The sequence below is a fragment of the Falco rusticolus genome, chromosome 7 (genome assembly GCF_015220075.1).
Source record: "Falco rusticolus isolate bFalRus1 chromosome 7, bFalRus1.pri, whole genome shotgun sequence".
Classification (NCBI taxonomy): domain Eukaryota; kingdom Metazoa; phylum Chordata; class Aves; order Falconiformes; family Falconidae; genus Falco; species Falco rusticolus.
The window spans coordinates 23,341,264-23,364,072 of NC_051193.1; the positions used below are offsets into that span (position 1 = coordinate 23,341,264).

Genomic DNA, 22,809 nt, shown 5'->3' on the forward strand with positions numbered 1-22,809 from the left:
TGTGACTTAGTGGAAAATACGTGTGAGGTTTTTATATGCTGTTTGTTTCTTCCCATTTTACTAAGACTTTGTAAGTACTGAGTAGCAAAATTACTGAAAAGTTTACTTCTGGAATTGCTGGGGAAGCTGAAGCCTGGTCCCTGTCTGTGCAATGTTTCCTGTACTTTCTCGCTGCGTTTGTGATGGCAGAAGCCTTGCTGGGCTGTGGAGCACCTTTGGGGTTTTTGGTGCCACTTCAGGGAAGACCAGCTCCGAGGTGAGGGTTCTCTGTGTTTTTGTTCAACTAATCAGTTGCTTTTCCTTATCACTGTATCTTACCACTATGCTATCTTTAAGTTTATGATCAACACCTCTCTAAGGCAGGGAAGTACTTTAGTGCTTTTTTTCCTTTTTTTTTTTTTTTTTTTTCCTTTTTTCTTCCCCTTCTTCCGGCTGCCATCTCCTTGAAGGGAGAACTGTGGTCCAGGGAGTCATGGTATAGTCCTATGAAAGCACTTGGGCACCTGAAGTAGCGTGCAGGCACCAAAGTCCTAACAGCTGAAGCAGCATCACAGCAACACACTTCTATTTGAACCGTAGCATGAGTTTTATTTGCCTCTGACATACTGAAGTATTGTTCTTGTTGCTCAGTGGCTCTCACTCATTAACATTCTGCTGGGATCTTGGTTGATTAGCATGGCTAGATGTGATAGTGCTCAGTTCTACCATGTGTCTTAAGGCCCAGATTCAAAGTCCTTTACAGAATTAAATTTAAAATCTGAGTCCCAGAGTACCATCCTCATTGCTTTACAACCTGGATTTCTTAGTATGTTAGCAGTAGCACCAGATTAGTGTGCCACAGGGAAAACTGGTTCTGTGCTCACAGTGTTAAATCACAGTAAGATTAGCTTCCTAGTGAAGAGTAAACTTTGTGAGCCCTTAGCAGCTGAGAATTTAATCTCAAGTTTCTCTGTGATACTGATGGTATCAGTGGAAAAGCAGGAGCTGACAGTTCTCCACTTTAAAACAAAGTGGGTTCATGGGTGGGTGTTCCTGCACTCTTGGGAATTTATTCAGTGGCTTGGGTTTCCCTTTACTTACTCACGTGACAAGATTATCTACCAGCCCTCTCTGTTTTTGCAGAGTTTAAAAGGGATGGGGGCTGGGTGGGGATGGTGATGTTAGTTATGTATTCTTGAAGGGGGAGAAAGATCAGTCTAGCATTTTTACTTTCCATGTGTGGTGTGTTATATGACCAGTAACTGAATGCATTTTAATATGGATTTATATGAATAAGCAAATAGATTCAGCCTGCAGGAGAAATTGTGCATGCCTGTGCAGAGCAAATGCTTTTCAGCATTTTCAGAATTCTCCTGCATACCTCAGTGATCCTTCTTGTATTCCATGCAAAATAACTAATAAATCAATTACTTCTAGTAAAAAAGGTCTGAAAACCTAATGCTTAAAGTTCACACACACACACACAAATTTTTTTGGTTTTATAAGTAGAAAAACGAGAGCTTCAAAGTTCCAAAGCATTTATTTACGTACAGATAGTGCTTGAAATTATTATTTTTAAAAGAACATACTGTTTTTTAAGCTTAAAACTACCTACTTTAAATGCACAATGTGTAAGGTGGAAGTAAAAGTGTAATTGTTCATGAGGTATATAGTTTGTAGTTGCATACTGAAGCAGACCTTGAGGGTGTTGGCTTTTTGTTACATGATTTCTTCACCAGGCCATATCCTGGGATTTGGCTGCAACAGGTGTCAAACCAGATCCTGTCCCTTCTCTCCCCATCCATTGCTGTGCTGCTTTTCATAGAACTATAGAATGGTTGGGATTGGATGGGACCTTTTAAAGGTCATCTAGTCCAACCCTCCCAGAATGAGCAGGGCCATAGTCAACTGGATGAACTTTTGCAGAGACCGTTCAGGTTTCTGCTTTTTCTTTCCCCTTTATACTTCTAAAAAAAAAAAATAAATTATGCTAGCCGTTGCACTATAGTGACTTTTTGCTGCAGGACAAAGAGCAGCCTGTCCCCATCCTGTTTCCAGGTCCAGTGGGAAGAATTGTTTTTTTTACCTATGTGTTTGCAGCAGACAGTCTAGGCAGTCTCCAAACATACACTGGCCATGTGTGTCTCCTTGTGATGTTGTCTTCCGGACCTCAGTTAGAAGTGAAGGGGGAAAGGTGCAGACTTCACTGCTAATGTGGAAGTTACTGGCCAGTTGAAATGGCTGCATTGGGTGGACTGCTTCCTCCAGACTGTCAGGGCAGGGCCTGCTTACTCACAGCTTGGACTGAGTCCCTCGCCATCGGTATTTTGTGGCAGAAACCTGGCCTATAATATGTAGTACATGCATTCCATCACCTGCTGAGGAAGCTAGGATTATACAGTTAAATGAACTAGCTGTACATTAAAATGACTATCAGTATGCTGCATACTACAATAAGGTAGTCAAATCTTGCATTTTAGGCTCCCAGTGGTCAGGAAAGGTTTTTCCAGCCATGAACAGCATGACCATTGTGTCCACATGTACTGCATGAAATACCTTTCCTCTGAAGTACCAAACAGGACATGAATTCAAGAATTCTATTAGCTCTCTGCTCTTGCAGAGTGAGGTTTACCCTGTATGCATCACTAGGATTAAATACTGCAACTGTTTGTAAATTTGCCATCAAAATAGCTGGGCTATTTGTTTCCAAAAGCTAAACAACAGAGCATAGTGCTGTTGGGAGAAGAACAATGTATTTCACATCAATGGGCTAATTATTATATACTTGCTTTTGCAAGATACACAGTAAAGCCATAAATTCATATAAATTTATTGCATTTTGTCTGAAACGTTGCCCATAATGCTTGTCAGGAATGACAGAAGATAGATATTTCTCAAAAATATATTTGTAGTATAGTTGGTTCTTAGAATGAAATCTTTACTTCCAGATGGTGGTTTTGACTTGTCTAATAGCTTGACTGGATTTAGCACTAGTCTGCTTAGGTTTGTGTTGCATCTGTACTGCTGATTGTGAGACAGGATTGGTCTAAAGAATTTCCTTTTCAGTCTCCTTACGCAGAAATATAAGAAATACATATGGCTTCATAGAGCCATAATTGGCAGATACATTGAAATACCCAGCTCCAAGAGATTAAATGCCAAGAATTTCTCATGAGGTTTTCTTTATACTTCCCCAATTCTTCTTGTAGTGTTGTGAGTCTTTTGTATTTTGCTTGACATCAGCTCCTCTACAAAATTAGAGAATACTTTAAAATTTTCTAAAGGCATTTCAATCCAGAATCTGTTAGGCCCAGGATTCTAAAGAAAAGCAAAATTAATAGCTTGAGGAAGAGTCTTAAGGTTGAAGTCTAATGGCTGAAAGGCAGTCTTCAAGTTATATTAATCTAAGGATATGGGCAGATACTCAGGCTTGTGATTTGTTAGAAGGTTAACCTACAAGTAAGATAAGCAGCAGATATCGTGGATGGAGATTAAAATGTACTGAGATTTGACTATTTTCATGGCAGGGTGTGACCCTAGTACTTCCATCTGACTAAGACAGTATCCCCTAAGACAGACTGTAGGTGTCACCCCTCTGAATTGAGACATACATCATACTGAAGGATGTCTCAAAGCAGGTTGGCTCAAGTGTTTGTGTTATCTGTTGCTGTTGTTAAAAGCCTGAGTGAAATTCCAGCTCTGTCCAAGTAAAATTTGCTGTTGGATTCAAATGGACTTGTATTGTTACCTCAAAAGTGATTAGCAGACTGCAAAAGTTAAGTGCATGTGTGATTAACTCAAATCTAATCTGAAAAGACCTGCAAGGTATCTCTACAGAACTAAAACCATTCATTCTAGGATGTCGAAAAGTGTGTGTATTTTTTCATTACTGTTCTAAAGAGTGACTGGACCAGTCTTGCTTGGCTTGAAAAGACATGGCTGCAGGTCTCTGGGCAGTGACCTTTCACTGTAGTGCTGGAGAGTAAGAAAATGAGAACTTAGAAGTGAAATCCAAGAGTTGACTCTTGACAGATGCAAGCAAATCAAACTTCTTTGACTCTAAATTGGTACTTTATTTGCTTCCAATAGTAATAATTGAGCTTATTATGACTCAGCTAGGTTAGTGTCATTCCCAAGCATTTAAAATTCAGAAATGGAATTGTTATTAGCCAAGCAAATATAAACTTTGTTTGTGTTTCAAATTTAATATTTAATCCAAGGGAGACTGGAGTTTGTGGGGTTTTGGGTGGTTTTTTTTTCCCTTTTGAGAACTAGAATTTGTGGCACAAAAAAAATCTTTGTTGGGTTGAGGGGCCAGGGAGTTGTCTGTGTTACAAAATTTGTCTAAATAATCCTCTAACCATGTGCTGACAGACCCCAGAGTCATTTAGTTTCTCAGATGGGGAAAAAAACCCAGATGTTTTCAGTCCAGTGGAGCTGTTGATGCCAGGCTCATTCCTATCAACATGTGCAGTGGCACATCGCAAAAGCTAACTGATACTGAGCTTTCCAGCTGTGAGCCCAGAAGCAGTATCAGCATGGCATCCTGCTGGAGCTATTTATCCAAGCCCATGGTCCCTGTTAGTATCCTTGTGCTGGGCTGTAAAGAGAGATCATCTCACTAGGAGCCAGCCACGACTGGTCTAAGTGGTGCTGCCACGTATGTAGGTGACACCTCGCTTTTTCTCAAATCAAAGTACTGTCTCCAGCAGCTGGAGTCATAAGCAGAGCGGGAGATGTGAAGACATACAATAGAACAGTGTAAGCTGGCAGCCTTGTGCCTAATGCTCATGTGAAACATGCTGTTTGTGGTTTCCCTTCTTATTAAGCAGGTCCAAACTTAAAAGACTAGACAAATCTGTAAAGGGACCTTTTAAATATGTGGTTGCTGTCTTCTGTTCATTCTTTGGACTCAACCCTGTAGTGTGGGGCTTTTTTTCTTCCACTTTAACCACATGGGGAAGGTATGGAGAACAACTGTTGGATCACCAATTTCTTACAGCTAAATGGGGGCAGTTTGTAAAATGGTAAGGTAAATGGCAAGCTTGAATTTACTCCAGAGTAAGAAATCAAATGAGTAATCTTCTTGCTGAATGAATGCATGTTTTTTATGAAGGAGCTGAAAGCAAACTTTCTGTTTGCGTATCCTTGGTAGTTACTTGGTTCTTCCAGATTTTTGAGATGCCATATTGCTCCTGTTATTTGCCATAGTGTTACAATTCGGCAAGCAGAAGGCCCTCAGTCCATTCTTTGGCCCATGACATCTTCAGAATTGGCTACCTTATGGATTGCTTGCTGCAGTACCTGCTGGACACGTGCCTTTTCTGGAAATTGTTGATTGTATATCAGAACAACTGAATTTCAACAGTGCCAGTATGCACTGTGTAGCATGAACTGGAAGGAGAGCCTGAAGGAGCTGTCAGGGAAGCACTGGTATGTGTTAAAAGCATATTCATGCTGGAGTGTTTGCATGTTGGAACCCTGTTTGTAGATCTGCTACATAGACCCCACCCTGTCGTCCCAGCTTGTAGGTGAAGAGATAGCAGAGGGAAGGAGCATGAGTCTTTTCGTAACCATCCCAAACAGAGCAGCTCCTCCTGTTCGTTTCGGTCTGCAAGTGCCATGTACTGCACATCTGCAAACTCCTTGCAAGAGGGTGGGCTTGGCTGGGCTGTCCTAGGAATTTGTATTAGTCTAGTTCTCCTCTAAAGTCTTTCTTCCAGCTAGTGTTATTTGTCCTGTTGTCTAGATCTGCAATACTGAAAAGTTAAAAATTCAACCAATGGTCATGATGCATTTGCAGAGAGATTTATTATGATTGTACACGAGATAATTTTTCTCCCTTTTTGGCCCATCTAAACTGCTCTCTAGGAAGTATGAGCTATACTTATGAACAATGAGACAGTCTTTAGTTACAAGAGTACATGCTCCTTTTTCCCTAAACAGCATTCTGCTTAATTTCAGCATACAGGGTGATCCCACAAGGGAATAGAATTATGGCCGCATGAGCAAGTTCAAATCTGTCATTTCCCTAATTTCTGAATGCTTGATTTTTTCCAATCTAAATAACTTTGCTGTGATGGAAGGTTTTTTTCCTTTTTTTAATGGAGGAATCTACAGTAAAGTTTTTTAATACATCACATTTAAAAAGATGCAAAATTTGATGTCCCTTCTTCCTTGAAATAAAAAGCTCTCTCTTGTACCTCCTTTTCTTTTTTGGATACTGCATGGGAATGTGAAGATAGGAATGGAATTGGGAATCTGCAGTGTGAAAATATGTATCAAATATACTTGACTTGTTAAGGAAGTTGATTTACTGTTTTCTGTGTGGCATTCTGCAGTCATAATCTTCTGACTAATTCTTGTTGTTTTTTAAAAAACAAAGGAAGTATTCCTTTCAACTGTATAGAGCCATATAAACACATACTTTATCAAACTCTTGTCTTCAATAGAAGTGGGATTAGGGAGGGTCAGTTTAATCAAAAGAAGCTTTTTAATTCTTTATCACAGTAAACCTGTTCACCCATTAGGGAAAAAAACCCAGTTTTGTTCAACCTGAAGTGAAGCAAGGAATTGGTGGGACCTCTCCTGCAGGAGATTTTCAGGGTTTCTCCTGCAGAAGTGCAGGTTACTGGATTTCTGAAGGAAGAGGTTTTGACATACATGACCAATAAAACTTTCTAAATGCAGATGTGTGGAGCTCGTTAAAATTCTCATGGAGAGGTTAAAACAAAAACAGTTGTCAGAATTGGTAGGTTGTGATCATGGGGAGCCTAGTTTCAGTCCTTGGAGAAACGCGATTTGCACTAGTAGAGAGGAGCAGTCATATGTTCAGTGCTGATCCACAGGGTGGTATCGGTGGTGTTGATCACAAAAGAAAATGGGGCTAGTCTAATTCACAAGAGCTTGATGTATCTACCCCTAAATCACATTTCCCCATTCACTTTGAAAGCTTCTGGGGTAATGTCTGGTTAGGTGTTTCCCCAATTCCTATTTCAAATTATTTCTTCTTTCCATTTTTCTGAGTAGCTCTATGACCTCCTTAGGATTGCTCAGTAGGAACTTTAATAGCAGTAGTTTGCATTTGGGCTTTAGACTACAAGAATTTTTATTTATAGACTGAAATAAGACCATAACTTTTTTTGCACAAAGGAAACAAAATTCCATTTCCTGATGTGTACTAGCTACAGAATAAAAAGCTCCAGCATGACACAGAAGGAGGAAAAAAAACCCACACAGAATCTCTTTTTATTTCTACCCCTTTCCCAATCTGTTAAGCACTTTCAGTTTGGGTGCTTACTCTGGTTGAATATTGCCAATGGCCAGGGCTCAACACATTATCTTTGATTTGAGTATTTCTCCACCATGCTGATTGTTTCTATGGTTGTGCCCATAGTGCGCTGCCCTACCTTCTCATTTTTGCTGACATAACTGTTTTTGGAGTTGTACTGTGACCTGTATCAGGGAAGCAATCCTGCTTTTTTAAAAAAAAGTGCAGGAAAAGAAAAGTTTTTCCAAATCAGTTTCTTGGTCCAGCTTACGCTAAGGTGAGGTGTGTGCAGATGCATGGCTATGGCATGGGCAGAGGAAGGAGCAGAAGCTGGGCAAGATACCTAAAACCTGCATTGCAGCTAACAGCAGCGTTTCCTCAAGTGTGGCTTATTCTATTTATTTTGAATACAAACTGTGAACCTGTTCATGTGTCTAAGCTGCTGTTGGGGAGCTTTGTGGAAGAATCTTTTCTTAGAAGAGCATGTCAGAGTTTGGTGTTGTAGCTACTTGTTAAATTCAGATGTTTCAGTTAGTGTCTGTATTTTGTACAGGAGCTTACAGCTGAATGATAATACCCCCCAGAACATAAGCAAATGCAAAAAACTACACTGAACCATGGGGTCTTGACTCAGCTCAGTTAAACAGGTTACAAGTTAGTAGAGACTTGGTTGCAAAACGCTTAAATTAAACGATCTTCCTAGTCCCCACCCAGGATTGAGCATGCTACATTGTGGCGCGTAAGACCGTGCTTACATCAACGCTAAAAGTCATGGGTTTCATGCACAAATGGAATACAGATCTTCTTTTTTTTTTTTTAAGGTGGTTGTTGGGATTTTGTGTAGTGGGTTTTTTTTTAAACTCGGGAGTGTACACACACACACGTGCTATGCTTTAATGTAAGTTTTTCAAAATCTGTTCTATGCTTCATGTTTTTAAGCTGGACTTTATCTCTTTATTAGCAAGCTGCAGCTGAGGTGTGGTGACTGACAATAGGTTGATCTAAACATTAACAAACGAACTCAGGCAGGATGTGTGCTGGGCAAGGGCAGCGGCATGAACCTTTGCTCCACTACAGCGCGTGACCCCGCTTTTCAACCCGCATGGTTCTGAGCATAACCCGTGAACTGTGAAGCAGTTGTTTGCCAGTGCCCCAACAGAGAGGAGGGTGAAAGAAATCATAATCAATTAAAGGGTACCTTGCAAAAGCTTTGAGGAATGCCTGTGTGTAATACCTGTGCAAAGAACAGAGGAAAGCTGAGCAACTTCTTTCAGCTACTGCAGAGGGGTGAGGAGCCGAGTCAGCTTTGCTGAGGTTTGACCTGTGATCCCACACATTTTAAGCTGGGCTACTAGTCTATGAACGTGACTATGCAGAAAACCAGATGCAGAAATACACTTCCCACCAAATTGCACTCTCCTCTTGATACATACAAGACAGTATGTTAGCCATTTCGTCTGGTGAATGTTCCTGGGTTGTATACCACCTCACAGCCCGCACTAAAACTTTTTGGGATAATTCCTTCCTTTCTGTCATATCTCCTTTATAACTCTCTTTAACTTGGGGAAACTCTGCTCGTTATATAGCCATCTCGCCTTGAAAACACTTAAACCACAGAACAAATAGAATCGCTGAACTCTTACAAAATGGGCATTGCTCATACTCACAAGCAGCTCAGCATGTACAATGTGCTGTCTGGTCTCTTCCAAAAAGTGGGGAAAACCCCCTGAAACCCAAACCCTGGAACTGTTAGTTAATTCCCTGGCATGAGACCATGAGAGATGAGGCTTTTTTGTCTACCAAGCACTGAGTGGGATAAGTGTGAAAAGGTATAGAAAAAATTCCACTTGAGTGGTGGATGGCATACCCAAATGTTGCCCTCTGCCCCCAGCCTGTCTCTGTTGGTAGGGAGGACAGCCACATCGTTGCTCTTTGCCTACACCATATCCTATAGGAATGCAAGTGAGAGAGAAGTGCAGAAGAGTAAAATATCCTGCTGTTCCTTGTTGCCTTTAAACACTACTTGGTTGCACAGAAATTTCCTGTGGAAGTTTGAAGTGGTGGGTTTGTTGTTGCTATAAAAGTTGTGGGTTTTTTTAAGGAAGTTTTGAACATAACAGATGAGGTGGAGTGGATGGAAAAAATAAATTTCTGCAAAATGTTAGTATATGTTAAGACATTTCTGTTGCTTGCATAAAGCCTAGAAAGAAGCATGAATCATGGTAATCCATTTAGGATATAGATATACACAACCTATTACGTCCATTTTGAAGGTTTCAGTTGTGCTGCTCTCTTACTGCACATATTAACTATTTGTCTTTTTAATTCATTACATTAGGTAATACATTAGTCATCTGCACCAGAAATTACTCACTTTTTGCCACTTTTTCTCTCTGGAAGGCTCCACTGAGTCCTTTGGAGACTTGACTCCCTCTATCTCCTTTCAGGTCTCTCTCCACTTTACTCGTCTCACCTTTGTGAGCACCTTATGTCATGGTAACGATCCTTTCGGCTAAGGCGAGTTGGACTCTGCTCCCTGTGGAGCCATCAGAGCTATCAGAAGAGCTTGCTGCCTGGCTGCGAGTTTCTCCTTCAGTCCTGGTGGTGAGCAGATTTTATCTGTAGAGCTGGCAACTCCAGTAGGAGGGAGCAGGTCTGGCTTGTTGGTGTTGCCACTGGTCAGATCTGGTTGAGGTGTAACACAAAATCGTGTATGACTGTGAATGTATTTCTAGCTTTAGGAAAAAAATTAACAAAAGACAGAGACTTAGTGTATTCTGGAGGGGCAGGTATTTCATGTTCATGTCCTATGAAAGAACTGCAGTGTTGCTGGCCCCACTGTTATGACTTAAGTTCCCTCAAAATCTTGAGATTGATCTAAAAGATAATGGCTGTACATTTTTTGTCATTGTTTTGTTTTCTAAACCCCTTTGAGAGGGAGGTTGTGAGTATTAGCACTGGGCTGTTTCCCAAACAAATGGTGAATCTTTTACTGTGTTAAGGAATTCCCATATCTACATCTGTCTCCCTGTTCTCTAAGGCCAGTTTCCATCAATTTTATTCCCATTTCCTAAATCAGCTATATCCCCATTCACCTTTTATTCTCCAGGTCTGCGAATGCAGTTATAGCAGGATTCTCAGTTTCCTCAGTCTCGCCAGATGTGTGCATGGTACCTTGTGACATTACCATTTGCTCAGCCTGAGTGCTTAGGACAATTGCTTTGGGTAAAATTTTCTGTTAAATAGTGGTTTTTTGAAGTGTGTTGTAAAATGTCAACCCAAAATAAGGTGTTAGGGAGCTAAATAGCAAAACAAACCTGATAAGTTTTAGTTTTGTTGTGCTAGTAGGCATAACAATTGCTATAATAAAGCTGTCATAGGTACGGATTCACCAAATCCCTTCAGTACGTAACTTCAGGCAAATGTTGTAGTATTTTGCTACCTTAGGGATATAATAAATAATTCAAGGACTGCAAAGGCCAGGGAAGAGACTTTCCTTGATATCGAATGAATGTAGAAATTAAGTCTCTGCTGTAACAAATGAATGTAGAAGTAAGTCTCTGCTGTATCGGGGAAGGTTTATCTGAAAAAGATTTGCTTCTTACTCTGACTTTAGAGCTATTACAAGGTTATAGATAAATGGAGTGTGTGTTTTCCTGAAATATGTGTATTTTTCTGGTTGTTGGTCGTGTTTCTTTTCTTCATAGGAATAATTAAATTGCTTTTGGCCGACTTAACAACTTGAGGAGGGTGATCACAGTGTAGACCCTTTCTTTTTGCATACCCAGGCACGTTATCTGGAAAATCTGAGAATGCATTGACTATGTTTTGCCTTATTATAAGGTTAGAAGACGTGATATAAAGACTTGGAAATGGCTTCACAAAACATGTAAGTTCAGTTTTATTGTTTGGTATCAAGTGATTGTTAAGGGTCATACTGTTGCTACGTTATTTTTCTCCACTGTAAATACTTGACTAATACTAACAATTCAGTCTGTAAATAACTCTAGTATAAAGTTTAGTGTAAGAAACATTTTTCATTATGAAACTTTTTTGGTGTGTCTGTAATATTAGAATTTGTCAGTGAGTATTTCTGTTTAATTACAATAAGAGTGTGTGTTTGTTACTTTTAAAACTTATTTGGCATATAATCTTGACAGTAGCTTTACAAAGTCTCTCATGATACCTCTTTCTAAGAATTTTTGTTTTATTGTATAGTATTCTCCAGTTTATATTTTTTCAGCTACAAAAACCTTGTGTCACTAGGTTTCACTCTCACAAGCTTGTCCTCTTCCATTCTGGTTACCATGCATTTGTCCAGGTACAACACAGAGATTTTGCAACAAGCAAATGTGGTGCCTTTTCCAAATGTTTTAGTGTGTTTTGATGATCAAAATATTATCTTGATTAACAGCCCACCTAGAATGTTTGACAACATGAGTTAATTCTTGGAAGAGACTTTCTAAAGTCAACAAAGGGAGTCAGGACACAGTTCAAATTGGAAAATGGAGAACAAACCCCCAAACTTTGTTGACAAAGCTAATGCTTATCCCCATAAAATATATATTAAATTGTTAAAAAAAAAAGTTCTAATAGAATTTTTGCTCCCAAAGCCATGAGCTTTCTTTGAAAATCCACTCCCCCCTCTGATCTTGGTTATCTTTATCAACAAACTAGTGGTTTAAAGTGAGACCTGAGTTCTTATGGAAGTATATATGTGAGCAGGTGTCCGTGTGTATAAGCAAATGCGCTGTAACTTTACAGCTTCCATAATATGGAGGAATGAACATGGAATAAAACCACATTGAAAAGGAATCATGGGGGAAATAAAATATTAGGCAAACTCACAACATGACAACAAACATCACTGCAACCCTCTGGAGTTCTTTCAACTGTGCTTTACATAACTTTGGTTTGCTTCTCACAGAGACCTAATCTTGGAAGGCTAGAACTTCTGTGCAGAACAGCTTTAATTAGTCAAATACTGGAACCGCTGCTGATTCAGTTGCATCCTTCAGCATGACCAATCCTCAGTAAGTACCATGTGAAGGTAGCTAATAAATTACTTTAAAGAGAAGGGAACAGGTTGCTTACCTGTAGGAGAATGATGTTGTGACATCAAAAGGGTTCTGTAGGTATTATTGGAAGGAAAAGCTGATATTTGGAGAAGGAATAGTAGGATTTGGTTAGTTGTCTAAAGAGTGTGAATTAACAGAAAAAACATGAATGCTGTAAGCATGTCTATGTTACTAACAGCCAGTGGCTGAAAACTAGTATGTCATATTATTTTCAGATCTGTTTGCCTTTTTTCTTTGCTGCCACCAAACCTGTCTCAAAGCTGTTTGCCAACACTTAAGTCTGTTGGTTTGCTTGTTTTTCTTTTCAGTCAAATCAGACAATGCCTGTCATTTGTTCTGTCTAAGAATATAGAAAGTAAGACCTGTTGGGAGTGGGAAAGCTGCAACAACCCATTTCGTTTTTCCTTTATAAGACTGGATATTGGATCATTATATGCTCTTTCATGCAAAACTGAACTGGCTTGGACTTGTAAAGGTACATGTTCACAGGATGGCACTAAAGGTGAAAATCAAAGAAAGAAAATTCTTGCTAAAATTAGCTCTTCCCTCTGGGCTTCTGTTTTCAGATTGCTTACAGAGGAATACAGTTCTGTTGCAAAAGAATCTCATTACTTTCCATTATTGGTTAGACAAAGAATGAAATAAGCCTTTAGGTTGTTCAAATAGTACTTCCTCTTGCTCCTGCTTTCTGCCATAGTAGACAGTTGCAGCCTTTCCCTGCCAAATACTTCAGCTATAACAGCGTTTTCTGATTTTTAAAATTATTCTTGTGTAATGCTGGCAGCAGCAGTTAGCTTGTTTTAATTTAGGAATGATGTTTTCCATCAGAAAGGGTTAGTTTAATGGCGAGGCTCTGACTAACAGAATATTTCTCTCTTTCACATAGAATTTTAGTTCCTTCACCCACATCCTTAGACTTACAAGATATAAGAGTTAAGAACTCTTCAAAATTATTCTTTTTTTTTTTTCTGGAAGAAAAACCTGAACTGTTATTCAGGCTGCTTGAATAGCTAGAAGATTTTAATAAGCTTTTTTAAAACAGTCACCAATGTAACTTTTGCAGTCAAATAACAGACAGAATTTGGGTGCTAAGCGCTTTAACTATATCCCTAAGGAAAAAGAGTATCTTCACACCTGCTGTTGAATATCTCTGACAAGTAGCCTGTGATGTCTTCAGAAGTTAACAAGCTCCCCTGGATGAAAGCTAGAGAAGTTTTTGCTTGCACCTACTCTGAATCAAATGGAGCAAGTAGCTTTCACTGGGTACTACAAAGGATCAATCCCTGCTGGGGCTTGTCATGCAACCTCTCTCCTGCAATGAAATCATCTTTGCATGCACTAGATAATATGCTAACTGACAAAGTTTGAGTTTCTAGATAAGTAGTATCTTGTTATAAATGTGGAAGACACGTACGTAGTCAGACTCTGGTTTTACCTGCATGGAGTTCCCATTAATGTTAGTGGGGTGATAGAAGAATACATGTTAAGATTTGGAAGCTGCACATAAGGATAGTTAAGATGATCTTTATAGAGGAGTCCATAATTCTTCTGAATTGTTGTTCTCCTTTCAGAATTATTTTGAAATAACTTGCAATAGAATGTTCCTTTCTAGTTGCTATGAAACAAATTTGCCATCTGTCAAAACTATTTGAATATTAACCCACAATGGAAGAGGGGTCAAACTGCATCCATTAATTTAACAGTTGATTTGTATATGATGATAAATAAGCTTAGCTATTCGTTGCTCACTGATCTAACTTATAAAGCAGTAAGTTTTTAGGTGGCGTAGTTACATGCCGCCTTTCTGTTTTGCACAAATGTTTTGCATTTGGGTTCATACATTTTTTCGTATGTGTTTGTGTCGCATCCACTTATATTTAGTGCTTTTGAAGCAGATTCAGCAGAGTGAAATGCTGCTGTTTGTCTGACGTTTCTGTTGACTGCAGTGGGATCTGCAAAAGACAAGTCTGGGATCTAGTCTGTCCCCTCAATGACCTCACAAAGTTCTGTTATGTTGCTGGCTTTTTAGGATTCTAAAGTTCTGGTCTCTAACTTATTTTTACTTGCTTGCTTATTTATATTTATATGTATATGTGTGTGTGGAGAGAGAGGGCTTTCTATTTTGCCTATTACATTTTCAGGCCTACAATAGAAGGTGGTGTTTCAGAAGTTGAGATAATTTCGCAACAAGTGGAAGAAGAGACCAAAAGCATTGCTCCTGTACAGCTTGTTAATTTTGCTTATCGAGATCTACCTTTAGCTGCACTTGATCTGTCTGTGGCTGGGTCCCAGCTTTTGTCAAATTTGGATGAGGAGTACCAAAGAGAAGGGTAAGTACAAAGGACAGAAATTTTTTTCTAGTTTTACGCTATAGGGATTTCATGGCCTGTAGAAAAAGAAAACCTTGAGTTGGAGAAGTGTAACCAGTTGTCCTCAAACTCTTTAAAAAAACTATTGTCACAGGATGGAAGTGATGTTTTCTAATGTAACTAATCTGTGCTGGTTTGGGGCTCTTTATAATTTTAAGTGATTCGTAGCTGCTCTTTTAGCACAGTTTGGAAGCCTTCTTTCAGGGAAAACTAGACCAAGCATCTAGTCCAGCAGACAAGCAGAATGGCCTCGTGAAAGGTCTTTGTGAAATGTTTCAGGTTGACAGAGATGGCTACTGTGATTTTTTGTATATCTCCTGACTGAGAGATAATGACTCTGCCAATTCCTGGACAGAACATTGTCTTTGATAATATGTATACATACTACCCCTATTTTCCTAGACAACTGTTCCAGTTTTATTGGAATAAAAGATCTTAATCAGTTCATAATGTTTGCTCAAACATAAGCCAGTGTCAGATTATGTAGTGGTGTTGTCCTGCAGGAGATTAGAAGTCATCCTTTTGCCTGGTTCAGGCTTGAAGTGGCTGTAGGTGGACTGCTATACTAAATTTTTTCTGAAAGATTGGGGTCAACTGGAGAGAATCCAGAGGAAGGCAGATCAGAGGCTTAGAAAACCTGTTGTGGAGTACTGATTGAAGTAACTGTGTTTCACGTGAAGAAGAGACTGTCAGGGGAGCTTATAAGAAACTTCAGTGAGGAAGAGAACAGTCTGTTACCAATCTCCATGATGTTTAGGACAAGAAGTAAAAAGCTTGAATTGTAGCAAAGAGAAGAATAATGAGGGTAGCAAAGTGCTAGGGTAGCTAATAGTGTGTGTATGGAGGAGGGGAATGGAATTGCTATTGCTAGATGTCTTTAAGACAATGCATTTGTCAGGAATGATTAACACTATAGTTTAACATCTCTTGGGACAGAGATCAGGTCACCGCTTGTGCCTAGCCGCTCTGATTCTGTGATTAGTGTCCACTGTGTGTCACACTGAATGTATATATACTTCACTGTCAACAGCATCCATCTAAAAGCACTTCACAGTAAGTCATACGGAGCTCCCATTGATGAAGACGTTAAAAGGCTTTATATAAGCCTCCATTTATTAACAGCTCAGTGTGCTCTAACCTGTGCTCTGAAACCAGCAGAGACACACCTGCTTGATCTCTGCTCAGTGGCTATTCTGTGTGGTAGCCAGGAAGCTGTATGCAGGGAGGGCTCTTGCCTTTAATTTCTTTCCAAATAGGACTTTGAGACATCTCCAGAAAGTTGTTACTCCAAACAAGGGGAAATACATTTCAAGTAGGTTACATAAGTATGGTACAACTGTAACATAAAATACCCTGCATAGCAAAAGAGGCACTTGAAAATTAATTTGAGTATGCAGGTGTAACCCTCAGGCTATTTTGGTGCTGAGTAAATACCAGTTTAGTTAATATGCACTTTTTATAGATTTTTATGATCTGAAACTCAATTTTTCACTGTGCCAAAGTGCACAGATCTCTCATTGTGACCATATGAGCAGCTTTGCAGCCTTAAGTATGGAAATAGACTTGTCATTCTTTTTCTCAGCCGAGATCTCTTCTTTTGTGGCTTCATTGGTCTGAACAGAAACAAGCAGGTGCCATCCACACCTCCCAGCTGTAGAGTGGATTCTCTGAAGAAAATTCAGAGCTTTAGTTTGTATGTCTCAATGCATTTTGGCTGTTTATGCTCAGCGAAGTCCCAGGACCGCACCTGCCTTGTGGGAATGGTGGCTTCCTCCTTTCAGAAGCACTGATCTGCAACTGATGCCTTGTGAAAATTAGGAGCAGAGCTGAGCTCAAGAAGCCCAGCAGCAAAAGTAAAATACTGTCCCCATACTACCTCATGGCTTCATTGGGAATATATCTGGTTTTATGAATGTGGTGTAATTTCTTTCTCATGGCCTTGTTAGATGCGACTGGCTTCCACCTGAGTAAGAAGGAGATAGGGTGGGTCGGATGAGTTTGGTACAGGAACTGACAGCTACATCTTCCTCATGTATGAAGAGTGGTGTGGGAAGGGCAGCACAGGAGGTGGCAGAAAATATCTAAGTCCCTGTAGTTTCTGCCAGCATCCATATTCGTAACTGTGAAGCTGTTACCCCAATGCTGCGATACGGGTTGCTGGTGCAGATACCAGAAGATGCTGCAAATGCTGGAGAGTACTAAAAGGTGATGTAGGACTCGTCTTCCCCTCCCTGTCAGTTTGCCTTGTCACAGACTCCAAGCGTTACCTTCTGTATCCTTTTCCCTGAGAATTTCAGGGAAGGTGCCAACCTGTATGACCTGCATATATTCTGTATGGCTCTGTTACTCTAGATCTGTACCTGATCTAAGCAAGTTGTAGTCATTCTAACTGCAAGGCTTTGCAGCAGGAAGGTCTGGCACATCCTTGTGCTTGGAAAGTGCTGGGTTGTTGTTACAAGCTGCATCTATACATGACATTTTGGTTTTCAACATAATTGTCCACAATGCCTAGTTCCTGACGTGGGTTGTCACGCTTCATCACTAGTATGTCTCCATCTCCATGTGCAGAGCAATGAGAGACACATCAGGCTAGAGATGGATGAGTATGCAATAAAGGAGTCTTCTGATTTGATGGTTTGGTTGTGTGCACCCCAAGGCTTTCCTCTAACTTTCCTTCTTCAAGGCTAGAAGATGGTCAGGGTCCAAGCACAAGTACAAATTTAACCAGATTGCTAACTAGAGGAGCTTTTTGTTTCATCTGAGAGAATGTTTCCCTCAATGAAGCCAATGTTAATAGGCAACTAGGAATAGGTGGGTCATAGCTCAGCCCTTGTTGTGTGCCTAGAAACTCTTGGATGGCACCCGACTAGCTAACTCCCCCACAAAGAAATGAAAAAAGAAAAGCAAAAAGGAAGGAACATTATGGTCTGCCTTTTGCTAGACAGACCATATGTAAACTGACCTTCCCATGGCTTTAAAGATACTAGAATAAAGAAATCTTATTTTGTGCAGTTTGGGTCTTTATTATATCAAATGCTCAGGGCAGTCAGTTCCCATCTGTCAGTGTTGTTGAAGGGATTTTGTGGACTGTTTGAGCTGGTTTTGTCAGAAATTTAGTTTACAATGCTGATCCCTGTGCTAAGCAACAAAGAACGAACTGCAGATTAGACTATGCATTAAGCCTGTCCCTGAAGTACACCTGTAAGTAGTGAAAAGGTAATCAGGCAAGAAAACCCTTTCCACTCTCCCAGAAACCCTCAAACAAAATGTGAAATATGTTGTCTTCTAATGTGGGTTGAGCAAAAATTCTTTTCTCTGTAGAGTTCCCAAACAGGGAAAGTACAAAGATTTACATGTTGGAAGTTGGTTAAGTTGGATGGATTCTGCATTGCAAATATTCTCACTCATTATAAATCATGTGGGTGAGCTGGCATTGCCGCCTTTGCACTGAAGAGGAGCAAGGTACCTGTGGTCACTGCATGTGGAATAGGAGGGATTCCTGCATCTGGCTTGCTTCCTAGCTGCAGTGGGGCTGATGTGCCTGGTGTTAATAGAGCTATCTATGGGTCTTACCCTTCAGAAAAGGAAATTTTCTGATAAATGCTGACAATATGTCACTAAAACATTTTGAGCTTTGTGTGACTACAGCAATCTCTATTTATCTCTTTTCCATCCTGTGTAGCACTGTGAAGAAACAGGAGCTTAGTTCTCAGGTCCAAAATGAGTGAGATGTTCATTACCTCCTAGTCCTGCTGAGCTGCCCTGCAGTTAACTCCTTGGAATTATTCTTAGATATTGCTGCTGTGCACTGTACCCTATGCTTAGACATTGCAGAAATGATTGAGGCATAGGCTGGAGATGTGTCTATGAGAAATAAACTGATTCAAAAAATGTGCCTTGGGTGCCAAGAAGAACACACGGGGTACACTTCTAAAATACCTGTAACAGATTAGGTGATACTTGTATACAAAAAGCAGCAGCAAAGTTGCCGATTTTCTTTGTTTCTGTGAATTTACTGGGGAGGCTGTGTCTGCACTGAACGAGGTTTGCATGAAAAGAATATGTAAACGTTCCTTTGAGGAGACTAATTACTCAGAAAGCTAAGGAGGTTTTTAGATGTTAACATTAGCTTTAAGTGCCACTCTTAATTTCTTTTTTTTTCAAATCAAGTATTCTGTTTTCCAAAAAATGCTTTCTCTCTTCTATTTTTGCGTCAATGACCAATAGAAACGATGGGGAATGAAGAAAGTGGTATATCTGTGCTAAAGACAAACAGGGATAGGGAAGAGTTCTTCCTGTTTTTTCTTAAATTCCAATTAGGAGGTATCATTCACACAAATTATAAAAAAATTGTTACAGACAGTTGCACAACAGGCTGTATTCTTTTTGTGAATATGCAGTTGTTCTGTGAGCCTGCCTCTTGATAAAGAACTGTGTTTAATGAGGGTTGGGAAGCAAGGGGAGAGATACACCGTATTGAAATTATTTGGTTTAGATTGCAGATCTTAGATTTTTATATATTACACAAATTTGAAACTTGAAGTTGCTTTCAAGTACTGTTTTACATAAACAGCTGTAAAGGTTTGGAGTTCATAGTTAATGTGACGACATTAGCTGTAAATAGTCATGGCATTGTAATTTAATGATTTATGATTGTCTGTTAGTAGCTTTAGATTTGTTTGGTTGCAGCTAGAAAGTGCATTAAACAGTATGAATATCTGAAAAAAGAAAATTATAGGGAAGGGGAGGAGAGAGATAGAGAAGGAAAAAAAAAAGGGAAACCAAAACTGAACAGAGATTTGCAGAGATTCGGAAGTTGACACAGGAGAGAGTCATGAGCTTTTCATTTTAAATTGGTTGCAAACCTTCACTGATGAATATATTCACTCATCTTGGGAGAAAAGGGTGTCTGTTCCTTCAGTCTGTCTTCTGTAATTGCACCCAAATAGGTGCCATTATTTCTGGGTTTCATATTCATCTTTCAGGTTTTATTTTGGTTTCTAAGGTATATTACCTGTGTTTTCTACAAAGCTTAAAGGTGCTTTAACTAAAAGAACTCACATGGATGAAGTTCTCATGCTTCCCTTATATTCTGCTTTTCTTGTCTTTACCTGGCAGCATAATTTGAAAATAGTCCCTTTTCTGAAAAGTTCTGTGCAGCTCATGCAGATCCTGGAGCACATGATGTTGATACATGGTGAATAATGAGGTCCAAGCTGGAGATAAAGTGCAAAGGTTTTGGAGGGCAGAACTATTTCATGATGTGAGCAAGCTCCCTTGTATTTACAAAAGTGATGTATGTTTTTAGCTGCCAGCCAGTCTGAATCCAGAAAGATGGTGCAAAATCCTAACAGCAAAATAATGAATGAGACTGTAGTGCTGATTTGTTCTTTGTGCAGTACTATATCACTGCTACTCTCTGTGCTCTGGTCCAAAACTAAGACCTGCACTGCAGCAGAAAATGAGCATTCGGCATGACAGAACCTGTGAGGTGACCAGCTTTTCACAAGAGAATACATGAAATTCTGGGTTACGTTACAGAGATGTTCAGTGCTTTAGAAACTTCTTTTTCTGTACAGATTCTGTGTTTTTCTTTGTAAATGTTGTTTTCCAGAATAGCTCATTACTGTGTTTACCCTAGTACCTAAATCCTTTGAGTGTGTCCCTCTAATGGGTTTTATCAGCAACACCAATTGGTAGAGGGAGCAGTAATGTAAGTTAAAAAAAAAAAAAAAAGAATTAATTTTCTAGCTCAGTGATTTTCAGGCTTTTTGGATTGTAGATCTTTCTGTATTTTTCCAACAAAACTTGCTTTTCCCAGATACTTTTTGTGGGTAGAAATGTAGTTGTAGCCTGCAGAGACCACTGTTTGCAAAGCTTTTTATTGGAGAGTAGAAAAGATAGGGATCTAATTTATCTGGCTCAACACTGGAATTAATTGTCTAAGTGGAGAAGATATGACTTGGTGCAAAAATTGAAAGATGGGTAAGCAATAGGACAAAGGAGAAATATGGAAAGGAGGAATATTAGTCTGCAAGGGGAGTCCCATGACAAGGTCATCTGAGTGCTGGGCAGCAGTCTAAAAGCAAATCAGATGTTAGGATTCATTAGGAAAAGGAGTAGAGAATAAAAGAGAGGTTGCTGTTGTACTCCTCTATATATCCAAGCCTTGCCCGTGTCTTGAATGTGAGTGTACTTCTGGTCCCTGTCAAAAAGGATATGGTAGATATACAAGAACTGGAAAAGATTCAGAGGAAGGCTGTGACCAAAGATGTGCTATGACTTCCATTGGAGATTACTATGTAAGCTAGGACTCTTCAGTCTGGAAAACAGAAGACTCACATGAGGTTTGATTGAGATTACAAAATCTGAGACACAGAGACGTTTAACATTTGACACCCACCTACCCCACCCCGATACAGGTGCTAGGGTATATTATTAATAGATTAAGACCCAGGTCAAAAGAAACAAGAAGAGGTTTCTCTTTTCACAGAGCGCCGTAGATGTGTGGAACTGCGTTCTAAAGGATGCATGGCTGCTAACAGCTTATCTAGCCTTAAGGGGAGGTTGAACAAGTTTGCGGAAGAGAAATTCATTGAAGGTTACTAAATAGAATCTGAGAAACAGCATCTGTCTCAGGAAGTCACTGAGTTGAAAACAGCTGGATGCTGTGAGGGTTTTAAGGGGAAGTATTGTATGTTTGCTGTGTTCTTAGTCATCTTGAGACATCTGCTCTGGCCACTACTGGAGACAGGATACCAAGTCTTTGTTCTGACTTAATATGGCTGTTCTTATGTTTCTTAAATGTTGTTTTTGAGCACGATGTTAGTATTTCACTAAAGAATTTAGCATAAAAAGGAAAAGCCTGATAAGCAATTTTCTGGTGAGCGTAGTAATATGCCAAGTAATCACAGGATGTCTGTGACCAAATGTTGTGATATACGCCTGTAAAGAAAGCACAAAGCAGAAAGTACTTCAAATAGAGCTGGGCTGCATTCATGTAATTAAACCTATTCCAGAATAATGTACTGCTCCAGTTGTCTGTATTCATGTGCAGAAGAGACTACTAGGACAGTTACAGAAACTCGCTGTTCACAAAGAGCATGGGCTTTACTTACATTACATGAGTGGAGGCCATCGCTGTGTATAAATGCATCATGGACAAACTTCCAGCAAGGAAGAACAACTAATTGAGTTAACAACATCTGCATAAGAACAAATATGTATAAACTGGCCATATGTGAATTTAGGCAGGAAATGGGGGAATCTTTATTGCCATTTGAGCAACAGTTTTGCGTCAGTCTTCTGAGGAATGTCACAGAGTTTGAAATAATAAAACTTCTAGGGGAAAAAAAAGGATGAGGGAGCTCTCAATAGTTAAACTTCTGTAGTTAATCTAAGCTTGTAGGAGAAGTCCAGGAAAGGGGTGCCAAGCTCTATCTGTTCCTTGGAGTTGCTCAAGGCCTCCAGCTGCTACCTGTAGCCTGCTGTGAGGCTCTGCTGTCTTTTCTGTCTCAGCCAGATTTTGTGTTGTTACTGAGCCTTTCTGTGTTCCTGTTACTTCCTGACCATGGCCTTTCTACTCCTTCAGATAGTGATTTGGATCTCATCCATCCTTCTGTTTTCTGATCTTAGCCATCTTGTGAGATACAAACACTTGCTGTTTAACCAAGAGAAGAAAGAAAAAACAAACACACAAAAATATATTTTAAAAACCCCACAAAAACCTCAGGGTATAAGGTATAATGCAGATTTTGGGGTATTTGTTTGCAAGACCAGAAAATAGAAACAGTGACAGCTGTTAACAGCTTGAACAAATTGTTTGTAGTGGTTCCTTGCTGAATAAACATGTTAAACCTTTCCCAGTTTTGCCTTATGTTCTTTTTTCCAAGCTGTTTAATAATAAAACTAGCAGTGATGATGACAGATTGTTTTTCCACAAAGCCGTGTGTGAAAGTATCTTTAAAAAGAATTACCCCGGCAATAAAATTCCACTAAATAATTTTAATGTCTCATAACCAAACTTTACAGCCCTGTATCACCATCAACCAAGAAATTCCCATGCTACTAGCACACTTGTTTACTTCGCCCATGCATTGTGAGAAAGGTGAAA

General features: G+C 39.6%; 2 protein-coding genes across 5 annotated transcripts in view; one reads left to right on the plus strand and one right to left on the minus strand.

Annotated features, from left to right (window-relative positions):
* The window catches only part of NRG4 (neuregulin 4), a 57,206-nt gene extending 47,519 nt beyond the window's left edge, over positions 1-9,687 (minus strand). Inside the window, exon 1 of the transcript XR_005105259.1 lies at positions 9,624-9,687. The gene's annotated coding sequence lies outside the window, so the exon portion shown is untranslated. The remainder of the gene's footprint in view (positions 1-9,623) is intronic.
* The window catches only part of TMEM266 (transmembrane protein 266), an 86,477-nt gene that overhangs the window by 15,693 nt on the left and 47,975 nt on the right, over positions 1-22,809 (plus strand). For 2 of the 4 annotated variants that reach the window (XM_037394211.1, XM_037394214.1), the window contains exons 2-5: positions 9,697-9,853; positions 11,038-11,138; positions 12,177-12,282; positions 14,469-14,657. In XM_037394211.1, the coding sequence (XP_037250108.1) occupies positions 12,269-12,282; positions 14,469-14,657 (203 nt within the window). In that variant the 5' untranslated portion in view covers positions 9,697-9,853; positions 11,038-11,138; positions 12,177-12,268. Of the gene's footprint in view, positions 1-9,696; positions 9,854-10,956; positions 11,139-12,176; positions 12,283-14,468; positions 14,658-22,809 lie in introns of all 4 variants that reach the window. The other 2 variants (XM_037394212.1, XM_037394213.1) reach the window with 2 other exon arrangements.